At 42.9% G+C, this 17,757-nt stretch overlaps 1 protein-coding gene across 1 annotated transcript; it reads right to left on the bottom strand.

Moving 5' to 3' along the window:
• Positions 1-9,975: 9,975 nt before the first annotated feature.
• LOC115126024 (forkhead box protein A2-like) lies at positions 9,976-12,558 on the bottom strand. The gene is made up of 2 exons (XM_029655611.2): positions 12,191-12,558; positions 9,976-11,467 (listed from the first exon to the last, which is right to left on the bottom strand). Exons 1-2 carry the CDS (start codon positions 12,257-12,259, stop codon positions 10,283-10,285), a joined length of 1,254 nt encoding a protein of 417 aa, XP_029511471.1. The 5' UTR covers positions 12,260-12,558; the 3' UTR covers positions 9,976-10,282.
• Positions 12,559-17,757: the final 5,199 nt, after the last annotated feature.

The raw sequence follows: 17,757 nt of genomic DNA, 5'->3' as shown, positions 1-17,757 counted from the left end.
GGTAGGCTAGTTAAGAACAAGTTCTCATTTGCAACTGCGACCTGGCCAAGATAAAGCAAAGCAGTTCGACACATACAACAACACAGAGTTACACATGGAATAAACAAACATACAATTAATAATACAGTAGAAAAGTCTATATACAGCATGTGCAAATGAGGTAGGATAAGGGAGGTAAGGCAATAAATAGGCCATGGTGGTGAAGTAATTACAATATAGCAATTAAACACTGGAATGGTAGAATGTGCAGAAGATGAATGTGCAAAAAGAGATACTGGGGTGCAAAGGAGCAAGATAAATAAATAAATACAGTATGGGGATGAGGTAGATTGGATGGGCTATTTACAGGGGGGCTATATACAGGTGCAGTGATCTGTGAGCTGCTCTGACAGCTGGTGCTTAAAGCTAGTGAGGGAGGTAAGAGTCTCCAGCTTTAGTGATTATTGCAGTTCGTTCCAGTCATTGGTAGCAGAGAACTGGAAGGAGAGACTTGTAGATGACCTGGAGCCAGTGGGTTTGACGACAAGTATGAAGCGAAGGCCAGCCAACGAGAGCGTACAGGTCGCAGTGGTGGGTAGTATATGGGGCTTTGATGACAAAACGGATGGCACTGTGATAGACTGCATCCAATTTGTTGGGTAGAGTGTTGGAGGCTATTTTGTAAATGACATCGCCAAAGTCGAGGATCGGTAGGATGGTCAGTTTTACGAGGGTATGTTTGGCAGCATGAGTGAAGGATGCTTTGTTGCAAAATAGGAAGCCGATTCTAGATTTGATTTTGGATTGGAGATGTTTAATGTGAGTCTGGAAGGAGAGTTTACAGTCTAACCAGACACCTAGGTATTTGTAGTTGTCCACATATTCTAAGTCAGAACCGTCCAGAGTAGTGATGCTGGACGGGCGGACGGGCAGGTGCGGGCAGTGATCGATTGAATAGCATGCATTTAGTTTAACTTGCATTTAAGAGCAGTTGGAGGCCACGGAAGGAGAGTTGTATGGCATTGAAGCTCGTCTGGAGGTTAGTTAGCACAGTGATTGATCACATACACATGCTTAGCAGATGTTATTGTGAGTGTAGCGAAATGCTTGTGCTTCTAGTTCTGACAGTGCAGAAATATCTAACAAGTAATCTAACAATTCTACCTAATACACACAAGTATACGTGAAGGGATGGAATAACAATATATACATATAAATATATGGATGAGCAGTGACCGAGTGGCATAGGCAAGATGCAATAGATGGTATAAAATACAGTATATACATATGGGATGAGAAATGCAAGATATGTAAACATTATTAACGTGGCGTTATTAAAGTGACTAGTGATCCATTTATTCAAGTGGCCAATGATTTAAAGTCTGTATGTGGGCAGCAGCCTCTCTGTTTTGGTGATGGCTGTTTAACAGTCTGATGGCCTTGAGATAGAAGCTATTTTTCAGTCTCAGTCCCAGCTTTGATGCACATCTGTGGCATTGTGTTGTGTGACAAAACTGCACATTTTAGTGGCCTTTTATTGTCCCCAGCACAAGGTATACCTGTGTAATGATCATGCTGTTTAATCAGTTTGTTGATATGCCACACCTGTCAGGTGGATGGATTATCTTGGTAAAGGAGAAATGCACAAAATTGGAGCGAAATAAGCTTTTTGTGCGTATGGAACATTTCTGGGATCTTTTATTTCAGCTCATGAAACATGGGACCAACACTTTACATGTTGCGTTTAGATTTTTGTTCAGTATATATTTAAGGTTTATTTCAAGTTGTACAGATTTGCAGCTAAATGATGAATACATACATAGGCCTACGTAAGTAAATAAAATAAATATGAGATGTAGTGTACAATATTACAGATTAGCAGTCCCCTTAATTTGAATCCGGTGTGTAGTGCTAAGGCAAAAACTAAAACGTGCAAAAACTTTGGGTCCCCAGGACCAGGATGGAGAACCTATGGTCGATACAATAGGCTTCTTTTATACTCTCTCTCTCTCTCTCTCTCTCTCTCTCTCTCTCTCTCTCTCTCTCTCTCTCTCTCTCTCTCTCTCTCTCTCTCTCTCTCTCTCTCTCTCTCTCTCTCTCTCTCTCTCTCTCTCTCTCTCTCTGTCTCTTTCTCTCTCTCTCTCTCTCTCTCTCTCTCTCTTTTTTATCATTCTCTATTTTTCTCCCCATCTTATCTTCCTCCGGCATTCTGTCAGACTGCACCACCCCTCCTGGGTGTGCTGAGATGAAACCTGCTTTGGGGAGAAAGAGAGAGCTTGAGCTTCTTAAGGGCTGGTGTTAAATCTTTCATAAACCCGTCCCGTCTCTCACTATCCTCAGAGAGTACACGTCGCAATAACATTCACACAGACTTGAGGCACAGATAAGTGTAAACAGAGACGTGATGTTTGGTCTCTTTAAAAGCATTGCGTCCTATTGTTTGACATGCGTCTCTAGAGTAGATTTCCTCAGTATCTGCATTAAATACCAAGCTGTGAGACCATTTCTTCCTGGGATCACATTAATTGTGAAGAAAGGCCTCTTTGCCGAAATGTGCTATATCCACCTTTGTTAACATGTAATAAAATATACAGACCACCAGAATTCTTGCCTCCCTGACTTCATTTGTATTACAATAATTGTGACATTGTAATAATGCACTTGTTATTTCGTCCTAAAGGTGACGTGTATTATGGTCCCTGCAGATAACTTTCGATGGTCATTCGTTAGTCAGTCCTAAGGTGAAAACATCCAGAGAATAACCCGGAGAGGAATGTTGGAGTCATCTGCTCATCACGCCCAAGACATTGTGCTCCAAAGTCTGTTTACAGAGACCTCACAACCACAACTCATCAGTGGAAAAAGCCATAACAGTGAATTGTGATTGGAAATGGCCTCTTCAGTCCTATATCTGTAATGTAAGGAAAATGTATTACATCCCAGGACTCCATAGATGGGATTCAGTGTAACATAAGGGGTCATAAGCTACTTGTTGGTAATGGTCAAGCTCAGCACGGGTTTTCAGTGAATGTTGTTAGGTTCTTGAGCACGCCAAGCTCCAAGCACTCACTCCTAAATCATTTCAATTCATGGCACTGAGGACTGTGAACAGGACTGTGAGTGAGTGGTGAGATCCTGGGTGTATCCCAAATGGCACCCTATTTCCTACACAGTGCACTACCTATTCCCTGTATAGTGTGCTACTTTTGCCTTATGGGCTCAGGACAAAAGTAGCACACTACTGTATATAGGAAAAAGGGTGCCATTTGGAACGCAGACAGTGATGTATAACATTCAATGTTACAGCATCACAGAAGATGCGGAATCAGCTACACAGATATCAGGAAAGCATTTTGCTGGTTTCCCACTTAAATATTGCTCGGACCTTTGAAGACATCGCACATCAACCTTTGTATAGGCTACTGTCCAGAAACCATAGACTACTGTCCAGAAACCTGTGTGTAGGCAGAAACTATGGAGTGTCTTGTAAAGGGCAAAGGTGTTTTGGACAGAAAAGATGCAGAAACATTAATGGTGCCACCAAAACATTTTTGTGCCAGACATATCCCAAAACTATTCTAAACCTATCTAGTTCACTCTAGATTAACAGCTGTTTGCCATTCATTGGGATGTACAATGTCACTTTTTTAAGGCAAAGAGAGCTTAAGCGCCTATCTGTTTGCCTTTCAGACCACAGGTCTGGCCACCCAGAGTGATCTGGGCTGGGGGGCTTTGGTGGGGATGACAGGGTGGTTAGAGAGGTACTAAACCCACTGTATAAAAGTCCGTTTAGGTCCACAATTATAGTAACCTACCCCTGTAACTGATGACGTAGCTACTATTATGAGAATTCCATTGATGCACCCATGTAGGCTTGTAACGTGTCTGCTACATGAAGGGGCTGGATCATAGGGAATCCAATATCATTCACCACACTTGGCACCGCCGAAGCATACTATAGCCCATGCTAAACCATGGCACGTGCATGGCTGATCTAAACCAATAAAACAATGAGCACAGTTTGTCATGGAGTCAAATGGAGCATAATCAGGGCAGATAGGACAGATGTGGTCACATGACGCTAGAGTTTTGCAGAGAAAAGGCTTTTAAAAGTATAAGACATCTATAGTCTTATCTAACCGATGGGGATGCAAACCGGCCCCAACAAAAGGAGCCTAGGACACCACGCTTGATTCATGGGAAAGCCATCGGCCTGCCTTTGTGGCTGCCCTTCTGCTGTGCAAATAGTCCAAACTGTTCATTGGCCGTCTCCCATTCTCTCTCCCGGCACATTGTTTGTGTCCTTGCATTTCATTTTGACTGGGGAAGATTGCTCTCAGAGCCACTGAGCAAACAGTGGAGAAAGGAGCCTGCCATCTTCCTCTGTTCCCTGGAGAACTAGCATTTTTATTTCAGCTCCAAGCTGTCAAAGGAGCCAAGAGTTTATGTCAGGATTCTGAATGAATTGCTTTAAGCCGGGGGGGGCTGGCCACCGCCACTTTTATCAGCAAATGCTCCGTTAAATGTTTCCTACAGATTATTATATGCCTCCGCTCCTCCACTCTATCGTCTAACCGCTGCACGGAATATTGAAACATTTACAAATGTTTGGATAAAAAAATGATGCATTCATTTCACAGTTGCCTCCATTGCGAGAACAGTCATTTCAGTGTGGCTGGTTGTCATGGGTTTCAATGGCAAATCATTTATTTGATCCTTTGTTGTTTTTCTTATTTTGTGGTGTGAGATTTTTTGTGATCTTCATGGAACTCTAAACTAGCACATTGATTTAATTTTGATAGATCTCAAAGTGTTTGGAATTCTGTCCTGTGCTGAATATGGTATTTCTTGAGTCTGAAGACAGAGTAATTACTAAAGCATCAGGCATCTAATAACCTTGCCTTGCCTCGTAGGGTAGCATCCCAAATGGTGCCCTATTTCCTATATTGCCCTATGGGCCCTGGTCAAAAGTACTGCACTAATTAGGAAAAAGCATTTAGGACGCAGCCATGGCCTGAGTACATGCATGGGATAAGCCATCGATCCTGTCTGAGGTCCAAAGAAGACCGTGGGTTATTGAGTAACTCACCGTGTCGGTACCACGACCCACCCTTAACTGACCATTCTCCCAGCCAGGCAGGTCCAAACCTGTCCTCTGCTCTCTCTGCAGTCTTCTAACTGCATCTACAATGACTGCATCCCAAATGGCACCCTAATCCCTATATAGTGCACTACTTTTGACCAGGGCCCATAGGGCTCTCCGATAGACAGATACTCGTCGATCCAGATATGTGTGAGAATGTAGCCTATGCTCTAACTTCCTTTTTTCATAAGCGTTCCAGCGGTGATACATTCCCATTTCAGACACACTGCATTTACGTTCTTGCTGTGGCTAGAGTCTCACTACTCAAATCTCTAATTTATTTTTTGTAACATAGCACTACCTCTGAAGGGTTAGATTTAGCGGGCCCCAACATAACATCTCCTCTCTGTTGTCCTCAGCATCTCTGTCTACAGTGTAGATCCAGCCAAGGTCATTATTTTGTGTATTGGCACGGTCTCTTTCACGCCACTCAGCAGGCTTCCCAGTGGGAACCTCCATACAGTGGGGAACTGAGCCTGTCTGCAGTGGGGAACACTGTAGCAAAATCTCCATGTTAAATCTCCCACTGATGACAGGTCTTTCTGTTGCTAATGGTAAAACAAGCTCCAATCACATTAGATAAATCAGGTTTTGGGTGCTATGGGGGCATTGGCATTACAATGGACAATTCATTTAATCTGGCAGATAATTCAAATGGATCCCTTTAATTGTCAACCTCTGGAACACTGTGTGGGCAACAGGGGAGTTGTCTGCAGAGAGCCTGTGGCCTTTCTTTCTGCCATAGAGCCCAATACACAACCCACGGCTTTGAAAATTATGTCTTTCTCAAAGCACCAACCTATACTATACTTTCCTGTAGTCAGGGGTATGTGCGATAATGATACATGATAATGTGTGAAATGAGAAGGCTATGAAATGCAGGGAAATTGCTAGTTTTCTTGTAGCTTTTTGAAAGGTTAGATTTTTTCACAACCTTACAGTTAATTATAACACTTTCAATATCAGAAATGTATTTTTTATTACATTGCCATCTCAATATACCTCAATGACCTGCGGCTTCATTTATAACCAAAGTGTAACACCACCAGCTGACATTTGTTTTCCCACACTCCTTTGCTAAACCACAAGGTTCCCAGGTTGTTATTGCACACAGGCCTCTTGAGTTGACAGGAGCACTCTGTCATCAGCTTGCAGTGCAGACCATGCAGACTAGAGATCCCCCTCCTCCCATGATGGATAGATGGATGGATTTATTGATGGATTGACTTTTTCCTCAGTGTGAGAGCCTTGAGGAGGAACGTAAAGGGGAGCCAGTGAGGAGGTCAGGGCCGGTTCAGACTGCTGGCAGGACTCTCAGCACAGTCAATGGGACAGTGTTGACACAGAGCTGTGTGTGAGAGAGGGCTCCGTCCCTCCATCCCCGAGCATCAACGCCACTGTGCCGACCGCCTATGAAAGGCTCCCCCACGGCAGGAATTTCGCACCAGGCTGCCATAAAAGATCAAGCAATCAACTCTGGCAAGCAGAGTCCTCCTCTGTCACACACATTCTCACCCTATGGACCAAGTGCCTTCCCTTATCCAGCTTCTCCTGTCATGGTTTGCCACTTTTCAGTGATGTCCAAAAGGGGGATATGCTATGTGATAAAAGGCACAGTTGCTCCTAAGATTGTTGTCATTGTGGATGGAACACGGTTCACCCCTTGCAGTCTGATAGGAATCAGGTTAGGTATCACACACCTAATGGAGAGAGGATGTCCCAAACCAGAGCCCTCCATCTAAAAATCCTCTTGTTTATACAGTACACACAAAAATACAACTACTTGTTTCCAATTTGCCTATTTCTCCCCGGGTAATGGGGGCAGGTTTTGGCGGCAGGTAGCCTATAGTGGTTAGAGCGTTGGGCCAATAACAAAAAATAGATTTAGGCCTAAAACCAGAGTGGAGTTAACAGCCACACCCTCCAATAGCTTAAAGCAGTATTAGGCTACAGCTTGTAAAACTGGTATCACAAATCACCTTGGAGACCACTCTACTTGGGTGTTCCAGGACTAGGTCCAGCCAAAATGGCTCATGAGGGCATCATAGTTGGGTACTAGTGCCTTCCATGGAATCAATGGGCAATATACTGTGCCAATGGGTACAATGTGAAGCTAACATTTTCGAGCATCTAAATGGGATTAGATTATTATTTATTATTATTAGATTATTAATTCAAAATAAAAGTATTATCCTTAATAAAAAATAAGATACTAAAATCATTATTTGTATTCGGTTGAGCAAGATGCAAAATAGGCAGGCTATTGTGAACTTTATGGACTTAGTTTATTTAATCTCGAAGAAGTGTCTTGTTCTGACCCTTTTCAAACCGTCGAAGGGCTATATTGCAGCTGGTCCGTTATTTGAACCGAGGCTCTGAGATTAGGTTTGTGAGCATACACTAATTTAATGTTTAGTAGGATAATTGACAAATCCAGGATCTGCATTACCAGTGGAATTGGAGTGAATCAATTATTTAAAGACAGAAACTGTCTGCCAGTGTCAGGTACTGATCACATCTCATGCTGAAGATGAACTCTACCAGATGAAACCATGCCGGATAGCAGAGGGGTCACCTCCATCAATACACCTAAAACGTGTCCCTGCATTGGTTATTTCTAGACTGCTTTAAACAAACATTTGCCTATAACGATAATGCAATTTATAACACAAAATAATAATAATGAAGTATTAATATTATTAATAATATTATCATTATTCATATTATTATTGTATATATTTTATATCATTATCAATATTGTGTCTATATAAATATTGCTTATAGACCTACACATAATGTTCATATTTCATTCACGGTATAAATTTATATTCGAAGAAAAACGAATATTAATTCAACACTAGAAAGAAATTTCAATCTGGCAAGTAATTGCCGATAAAGCACAATGCACTCTCTTGCCAAAATGCATCAATCAGAGATGCTCTCCATCCCTTTTCAAGAGATACATTTTCTTCTCCACGTTCCCCCGAACGAATCAACATTGAATGAAAATAAAAACATAAAAATCTATCCACAGAAAGACCACAGGCATGAACAAGGCTCAAGAGAAATTGTCCATTGGCATTTTTGAATGCCTACTTCTGGATAGGTTTGTTGCCGTTGGACATTGAAAGCGATGAGATCTTGGACTGAAATCATCGCAGCATTTATTTGAAAGCTATCTCTGTCCGTTTATTTACCCACAACGCAAAGATGTCACTGCCTTGTCGGTATTGTATTGTTTTAAATATTGTTTTAAATATTGTTTTAAACTGATGATATCTATTTTTTTAAATAAACTTTGTATAAGAGAGACATTTGAAATATTTGTGTAAATGTAGCTATCGAGACTAATAGGCATATGGCCTAATGTAAAAATTGCACATGTGACTTTGAGGCGTTTACTGTAAGTGAATGTTGTTTGCAGGTTATTACCCGACGCATTTTGCACCGATACATGATGATCATCGGTCACATTAGGGCAGGGCGACCCAATTCCGGTTCTGGACGGCCTAAACTCGAAATAATCATCTTTGTTGTTTCTACCTTGGTAGTGAATTGCAATCAACTGGTGTCCCAGGTCAGAATTAGTCCCTTATTAGAAGAAGAGGATGAATACCAGAAGTTTTTCGGCCCGACATGGGCGGAAATTGGACAGCCCTGCATTAGGGAAAACTGTTGGCCCAAAGTGTGGCAAAATGTGGATGAGATTATAGTCATTTTCACACGTAGGGCTTCACTTTGTTTTGGGGGGGAGTAAATGTTTTTAAATAAGGTTAATACGCCTTAGTTCGTTCTTTGTGAACATGTTTCTCGGTGAACGTAACGTGGGCTACCATTCCACCCCGAAGTTGTTGATGTAATCAGAAGTGGCTCTGACATGGGTTCAGTTTATCAGTTAGGATCAGTGGTGAGTCACACGTTAATAAGTTTAAGAGCAACACAGTGTCAGGGGCTCCATGTGGGACTAACATCACCAGCACTTTCATTGTGTACTGTTTTTTCTCCCTCCCGTGCACTTGTCTATTTTACAGGAGCTATTGTGTTAAAATCGACACAAATGTCATGCATCATATGCAAATGATGTTGGTGCTCGGTGGGGTTCAGGGAAGGACTGGTGTGGGACATATAACAGGAAATCATTCGGGAATCGTCATGGTTGTCCGTCCATTGTATAACATGTCATATTAATAATAGGCTCACCAAACTTGATAAATAATAAATCATGTGGTTAAGTTACGTTTAATAATATGAATAATGCTGTATTATACATTATTTTTGGTGTGGTGCTTTTCGTTTCGTTTCTTGGCGAAAATTGAAACCTTTTTCCTAAATGTGGGCAATTGGATATGGTATATTGTCTTATTGAATAGTATTTAATACTATATATCAGGGATAGGCAATTCCAGTCCTCGGGGGCCGGAGTGGTGTCACATCTTTGCCCCAACCATAGCAAACACGGCTGATCAAACTAATTGCCTTCTAAAGTGAAGATAAGTTGATTGTTGGAGTCAGGTGGGTTAGCTGGTGCTGGGGAAAAACTGTGACACCAATCAGACCCCCGAGGACTGGAGTTTCCCATCCCCGGTATATATAGGGTTATATGTAGTGTTGTGTGTGTGTGTGTGTGTGTGTGTGTGTGTGTGTGTGTGTGTGTGTCGGCCTATAAATACAGAACCCTTACTTTAATCATTGATGGTGCTTATCTTTCATTGTTTTATATTTGCCATAATTGCTAGCCTTTCTTAAATAAAGATGCTCGATGTTTTTAACGTTTTGAATCATGCAGTTAGCCTATTGAATAATTAGCCTGTATTCTTATGTTTCCTTATAGTAATGCACACATAAAGGTCATATAAAAAAACATCAAATAATACTTTAATATATATTTTCAGCAGCTACATGAATACACATGAACAACGTATAAGTTATAAGGGATACACAAAAAATTGTCTCACAATTTGTAGCACAGTTACACCTTCAAATTCATGTAAAAATGGCTGTATGAAATCATTTCTTCCCATATCAACTTAATTTGACACTGAGACAGTCCCTTCCATGTCCAATGTCCATAAAATGTCACGCATAAAAAACAAAAAACTACCAATTTACAAATGTACAAATTGTAATTGCTAGAAAAAGTTAATTGAATGCAGATAAAAATCAAGAAGAGTTCATGATTGGCCTCGAATACACACCTTGGTAGTAAGAAGTGTCTGTGGGTGTCGAAGCAACATCTAAGCCGGTTTTAGTTGACATTGAGCCCATGGACAGTGCCCCGGTCATCGGTGAACCATAACCGTGATACTGCATCATCTGTTCATACGATTTTAGGTCCATTTTGTGGTGATGCTGCTGCTGCTCCGACGACATTAGATTGTTGATGGAGAAAGGGTGGTTGAATGAATAGTGGTGCTCGGGTTTCAGGTGCGCTTCGTGCACGAGCACCGAGTGATGTTGAGACGGAAGATGGTGTGTCTGTGGGACAGGAGTGGGCGCGTGCTCGGCGGGGCTCATTACCTGCTGCCGATGTTTTGGGTCAGATACGGGCCGTTTGACGTCTTTAACGGACAGGGTATGATGGGGTGATTCGTTACCGTTACAGCTCTCTGGGCTGCTGTTAGGGCCTCCCTCGGAATTTTTCCTCCCGGTTTCCCTGCCGAGGTCTTTCTCGCATCTGAACCGCTTTTGCCTTCGGAGATAGCAGCCGTTCTCAAACATATTCCCTGAGTCCGGGTGAAGAGTCCAGAAAGATCCTTTGCCTGGTTTATCCGGGGACCTGGGCACTTTGAGGAAGCAGTCGTTGAAGGACAGAGAGTGGCGGATAGAGTTTTGCCAGCGCTGCTGGTTCTGTCTGTAGAAGGGGAAGAGGTCCTGGATCCACTGGTATAGCTCATTCAACGTCAGCATCTTTGTGGTAGACTGCTGTAAGGCCATGGTGATGAGAGAAATGTAGGAATATGGGGGCTTGGCGTGCGTATAGCTTCTCCTGTATGTTTTGGGGTCCCTTGACCTTATGTTGGACTGTCCATACATGGGGCTCATAACGCTCATATTGCTATAGGAGGTCAGGGCATTCATCGATGGAGACTGGGTGCTTATGGGGCTCATATTCGGATTCAGCGTCGCGCTCATGCCCGCCATCCCTGCTCCCATACCGTGCATGGCCCCGGAGCCCGGTGACATCCCGGCCAGGGAGTGGTTCACACCCGTGTTGACGTATGACATGTTCATGGGGTTGCCTGTCATGTTGCTGGTTGAAGTCATTCCAGGCATGCTCATATAGGTGTTCATCGAGTTAATTCCCAGACCGGTGTGTTGTGTCATGTTTCCAACTGAGGTGTAGCACTGAAAAGAGGGCACGACGTCAATAATAGCTTTAACAATGTGAAATAAAGACTTCTAGTAAAATGACAAGGAAATAATTAGGCCTACATAAATTAATTGTCACTTAGATAAACATGTATTTTTCACTCGGTTAAATATCCAATTTTAGGCTATAAATTGTAACGTCACAATTACTTTCAAACAGTGAAGTGCATATACATCAGAAGGAATATTGTAAATAGATTTTATTCCAAGTCTGATTACACAGCAAAACGAAAACGATTGAAAGGGAAAGGAATGGATCAACGAATAGCCCAATGAGGCGAACTGATCACTGTGTTCTCCGTAATCATTCGATAGTCAAAATAGAAATGTGCCTATAGGCTTGAATAATTAGAAATACATTTCAGATTCAATTAGATTTTCAAAATATTAAATAGCCTATTCAGGTCATATTTTTCGTAAATGTCCTTTCCATTCTCCCTAGAAATTCGTTAGGATATCGAAAAAGACCCACTGGGCACACAATGGTTGAATCAACGTTTTAAAAAAATATTTAAATGATATTAGCCTACGTTGAATCAACTTGGAATACACGTTGAATTGACGTCTGTGGCCAATGGGGGTGAGATCTGGGAGGATTTGTAGGTGCCTCAAGTCAATATTTGATCACAAAGTTAATATTATCTCAAGGCTAGTATTGAGTTGTATATTCAGCAAAATACATATATAAACTCTACCCACCTCGGGCTCTCCGTAGTAAGCACTCCAGTCTGAATGCTCGTGTCCTTCCATTTTAACAGCGCTTAGCATTGTGGACAGTCCAAAACAAATTTCCCTCAAAAGCCTCAGTCTCCGCAGAAAATGAAGTGAAAAACGTCCCTAAAACCGATTTGGGACCACAGGCTACCCAGGTCGTTTAGTCTGCTTGCTGCCTCGTGACTGGTTGGTTCATGGGTATCTTTCTACCCTGAGTGCCTTCAGACACTGTAAAGCGACTGACGATGACAGGAGTTAATGACGTTGGCTACTCGCCTTGCTGTGGTATAGCAGCACTGTGTTTCGCTGAGCGCTCAACCCTCCAATCCTCACTCCTTCAGTGCCCTATTTGAATAATCTGCTCACACCTAGACACGAGACTCCTCCGTTGACCGTATATTGTAGTTTACACCTGCGCTGGCTGAAAAGGCCAGACCCATTTAAAAGGATCCAATACATCAAATGTGATTTTTTTTCCCTCCAGAAAAAAACGACAAGGAATTTAGAATTATAAGAGGGCTTTATATTAAGGGCTTTATTGTAATGTTATTCCCTTTCTCTGTGTTAGTCTTATTAATGTGATTTAGCATATTCTGACCAACCGAGTATTATTGTTTCTATCAAGGAGTGTGGACTTCAACTCACTTAATTTATATGCGTTTCACATTTTATAGTTTTAATCAAAAATGTAATCAAATAAAAAATGTAAAAATGAACAAGGCTTTTCCTAACCAGTTATTTTCACAAAACCACAATAATATACCGATGTAAGAAATAGGTCAATTGATAATGGGACATTATGGGTATAAACCACCACTTTAAATACTTATTTAGGCCACGTTGAATACAGATTTGAACTATAACATGGTAAGTACAGGGGTCCATGCATCGATTCAATTCTGCTGTGAGGGAGGAATAAGGTACACAGTGGTGTTGACGTCAAAGCAGAAATTCCTAGAACGTTGTGTTCCACCTATTTGAATTTCGAAACATTGCAAACATTTTGGGGTTCAACTCGAGGGACTTTATTACATTTTGGATAGTCGTCATTCATTTACTTGCCGAATATTGTGCATAGTTGCCTCTTGAATTATAATTGTTACTTCAACTAATGTAATTGTATTGTATTTATTTTATTATATGTCCATTGTGTAATAGAAAATACATTAGTCGGTTACAAATGATTGAGCTCTAAACTAAATTACATTTCAGGCAAAATGGAAAAACAGTTTTTCCTAGGCCTATTTTAATTTCCCCTGATTTCTTTAGTGGCTGTTTGGAGAATAGAGATTATTCAAACATAGCATAGCACTGTCTATACTCTCTGTCTTTGGCCATAATTCTATTGACTTTTGTGAGGGCCTTGCTGCACTGTTTGATATGACGGTTACAAGAGAAGTTTATCTAAAGTGTTTGATCACTAGAGATGGAATGGATGTCCACAGCAATTGCTGATAAAACCAGCTTCGGAAAAAAAGGATACTACTGAGGGGATATTAACGGAGCAGTTTAACTGGTATTGTATTTGCCGAATACACACGAGTGCACGCGCACAGGCCAGCCTACATCACGATGGAATCTTTAGTTTGAAGAATGTCTGATATTTAATTGTGATAACTTTCATAACAAACTATTCCTAATGACTATGAGAATAATGCAACGAAAACTTAAGCCATACGCTATAAACATAACACGAGAACCATACACACATTTACGAAACGCTTATGTCAACAAATTATTAATGCTGTTATAAATATATATAGCTTATGGATATGTTATGAAGTAATTATGTGCCATTTTATTAAGGCTACTGTGTAGACTATAATCAATGGCAACTTGTGACAATGGGTTGCTGCTGCCGCATGGATAGTTCACAGATGAACGTTCATGTAAGATCACATTGTGTGGCCTCACATTCTTATGGGCCACTGTTGATAGCTGCACCTTTGGGTCAATCAGGGTCCTCTCACAAGCAGTGAAATACAGTACTATAGTGGCCTATTGCTCTTGCCAAATGTGCTGAGGCTGATCAATCACAAAGGGTGTCAACAAAGGCACCACAATGGCTTTAAAATCAAGAATGACATTAGAAGTAGAGTAGAACATAGCATTACCCTCAGAACAAGTTACCTATCGTCTTTTTGATTCTGTGAAGGATGTGTTTGAAGAGAATGCACTCGTAGAATAGAGATCGCCACATAGGGAACAGACAGGCATGACTGTGGATGTGTGGCGATCTCAAAGTAAAGGACAGGCATGACTGTGGATGTGTGGCGATCTCAAAGAAAAGGACAGGCATGACTGTGGATGTGTGGCGATCTCAAAGAAAAGGACAGGCATGACTGTGGATGTGTGGCGATCTCAAAGTAAAGGACAGGCATGACTGTGGATGTGTGGCGATCTCAAAGGAAAGGACAGGCATGACTGTGGATGTGTGGCGATCTCAGAGTAAAGGACTGGCATGACTGTGGATGTGTGGCGATCTCAAAGTAAAGGACAGGCATGACTGTGGATGTGTGGCGATCTCAAAGTAAAGGACAGGCATGACTGTGGATGTGTGGCGATCTCAAAGAAAAGGACAGGCATGACTGTGGATGTGTGGCGATCTCAAAGTAAAGGACAGGCATGACTGTGGATGTGTGGCGATCTCAAAGGAAAGGACAGAGGCATGACTGTGGATGTGTGGCGATCTCAGAGTAAAGGACTGGCATGACTGTGGATGTGTGGCGATCTCAAAGTAAAGGACAGGCATGACTGTGGATGTGTGGCGATCTCAAAGGAAAGGACAGGCATGACTGTGGATGTGTGGCGATCTCAGAGTAAAGGACTGGCATGACTGTGGATGTGTGGTGATGTCAAAGTAAAGGACAGGCATGACTGTGGATGTGTGGCGATCTCAAAGTAAAGGACAGGCATGACTGTGGATGTGTGGCTATCTCAAAGTAAAGGACAGGCATGACTGTGGATGTGTGGCGATCTCAAAGAAAAGGACAGGCATGACTGTGGATGTGTGGCGATCTCAAAGTAAAGGACAGGCATGACTGTGGATGTGTGGCGATCTCAAAGGAAAGGACAGGCATGACTGTGGATGTGTGGCGATCTCAAAGTAAAGGACAGGCATGACTGTGGATGTGTGGCGATGTCAAAGTAAAGGACAGGCATGACTGTGGATGTGTGGCGATCTCAAAGTAAAGGACAGGCATGACTGTGGATGTGGGGCGATCTCAAAGTAAAGGACAGGCATGACTGTGGATGTGTGGCGATCTCAAAGAAAAGGACAGGCATGACTGTGGATGTGTGGCGATCTCAAAGTAAAGGACAGGCATGACTGTGGATGTGTGGCGATCTCAAAGGAAAGGACAGGCATGACTGTGGATGTGTGGCGATCTCAAAGTAAAGGACAGGCATTACTGTGGATGTGTGGCGATCTCAAAGTAAAGGACAGGCATGACTGTGGATGTGTGGCGATCTCAAAGAAAAGGACAGGCATGACTGTGGATGTGTGGCGATCTCAAAGAAAAGGACAGGCATGACTGTGGATGTGTGGCGATCTCAAAGTAAAGGACAGGCATGACTGTGGATGTGTGGCGATCTCCAAGTAAAGGACAGGCATGACTGTGGATGTGTGGCGATCTCAATGAAAAGGACAGGCATGACTGTGGATGTGTGGCGATCTCAAAGTAAAGGACAGGCATGACTGTGGATGTGTGGCGATCTCAAAGTAAAGGACAGGCATGACTGTGGATGTGTGGCGATGTCAAAGAAAAGGACAGGCATGACTGTGGATGTGTGGCGATCTCAAAGTAAAGGACAGGCATGACTGTGGATGTGTGGCGATCTCAAAGTAAAGGACAGGCATGACTGTGGATGTGTGGCGATCTCAAAGTAAAGGACAGGCATGACTGTGGATGTGTGGCGATCTCAAAGAAAAGGACAGGCATGACTGTGGATGTGTGGCGATCTCAAAGAAAAGGACAGGCATGACTGTGGATGTGTGGCGATCTCAAAGTAAAGGACAGGCATGACTGTGGATGTGTGGCGATCTCAAAGTAAAGGACAGGCATGACTGTGGATGTGTGGCGATCTCAAAGTAAAGGACAGGCATGACTGTGGATGTGTGGCGATCTCAAAGAAAAGGACAGGCATGACTGTGGATGTGTGGCGATCTCAAAGAAAAGGACAGGCATGACTGTGGATGTGTGGCGATCTCAAAGTAAAGGACAGGCATGACTGTGGATGTGTGGCGATCTCAATGAAAAGGACAGGCATGACTGTGGATGTGTGGCGATCTCAAAGGAAAGGACAGGCATGACTGTGGATGTGTGGCGATCTCAGAGTAAAGGACTGGCATGACTGTGGATGTGTGGCGATCTCAAAGTAAAGGACAGGCATGACTGTGGATGTGTGGCGATCTCAAAGTAAAGGACAGGCATGACTGTGGATGTGTGGCGATCTCAAAGTAAAGGACAGGCATGACTGTGGATGTGTGGCGATCTCAAAGTAAAGGACAGGCATGACTGTGGATGTGTGGCTATCTCAAAGTAAAGGACAGGCATGACTGTGGATGTGTGGCGATCTCAAAGAAAAGGACAGGCATGACTGTGGATGTGTGGCGATCTCAAAGTAAAGGACAGGCATGACTGTGGATGTGTGGCGATCTCAAAGGAAAGGACAGGCATGACTGTGGATGTGTGGCGATCTCAAAGTAAAGGACAGGCATGACTGTGGATGTGTGGCGATGTCAAAGTAAAGGACAGGCATGACTGTGGATGTGTGGCGATCTCAAAGTAAAGGACAGGCATGACTGTGGATGTGGGGCGATCTCAAAGTAAAGGACAGGCATGACTGTGGATGTGTGGCAATCTCAAAGTAAAGGACAGGCATGACTGTGGATGTGTGGCGATCTCAAAGTAAAGGACAGGCATTACTGTGGATGTGTGGCGATCTCAAAGTAAAGGACAGGCATGACTGTGGATGTGTGGCGATCTCAAAGTAAAGGACAGGCATGACTGTGGATGTGTGGCGATCTCAAAGAAAAGGACAGGCATGACTGTGGATGTGTGGCGATCTCAAAGAAAAGGACAGGCATGACTGTGGATGTGTGGCGATCTCAAAGTAAAGGACAGGCATGACTGTGGATGTGTGGCGATCTCAAAGTAAAGGACAGGCATGACTGTGGATGTGTGGCGATCTTAAAGTAAAGGACAGGCATGACTGTGGATGTGGGGCGATCTCAAAGTAAAGGACAGGCATGACTGTGGATGTGTGGCGATCTCAAAGTAAAGGACAGGCATGACTGTGGATGTGTGGCGATCTCAAAGTAAAGGACAGGCATGACTGTGGATGTGTGGCGATCTCAAAGTAAAGGACAGGCATGACTGTGGATGTGTGGCGATCTCAAAGAAAAGGACAGGCATGACTGTGGATGTGTGGCGATCTCAAAGAAAAGGACAGGCATGACTGTGGATGTGTGGCGATCTCAAAGTAAAGGACAGGCATGACTGTGGATGTGTGGCGATCTCAAAGTAAAGGACAGGCATGACTGTGGATGT

Source organism: Oncorhynchus nerka, linkage group LG24, assembly GCF_034236695.1.
Source record: "Oncorhynchus nerka isolate Pitt River linkage group LG24, Oner_Uvic_2.0, whole genome shotgun sequence".
In the NCBI taxonomy this organism is placed as follows: domain Eukaryota; kingdom Metazoa; phylum Chordata; class Actinopteri; order Salmoniformes; family Salmonidae; genus Oncorhynchus; species Oncorhynchus nerka.
The sequence above is the reverse complement of the archived record's forward strand: the minus strand, read 5'-3'. Positions and strand labels throughout refer to the sequence as shown.

Coding starts and splice junctions, on each gene's coding strand:
- LOC115126024 (XM_029655611.2), bottom strand. CDS start 12,259: ATGCTAAGCGCTGTTAAAATGGAAGGACACGAGCATTCAGACTGGAGT. Junction 11,468..12,190: donor CTTACTACGGAGAGCCCGAG/GTGGGTAGAGTT, acceptor CCCTCTTTTCAG/TGCTACACCTCAGTTGGAAA.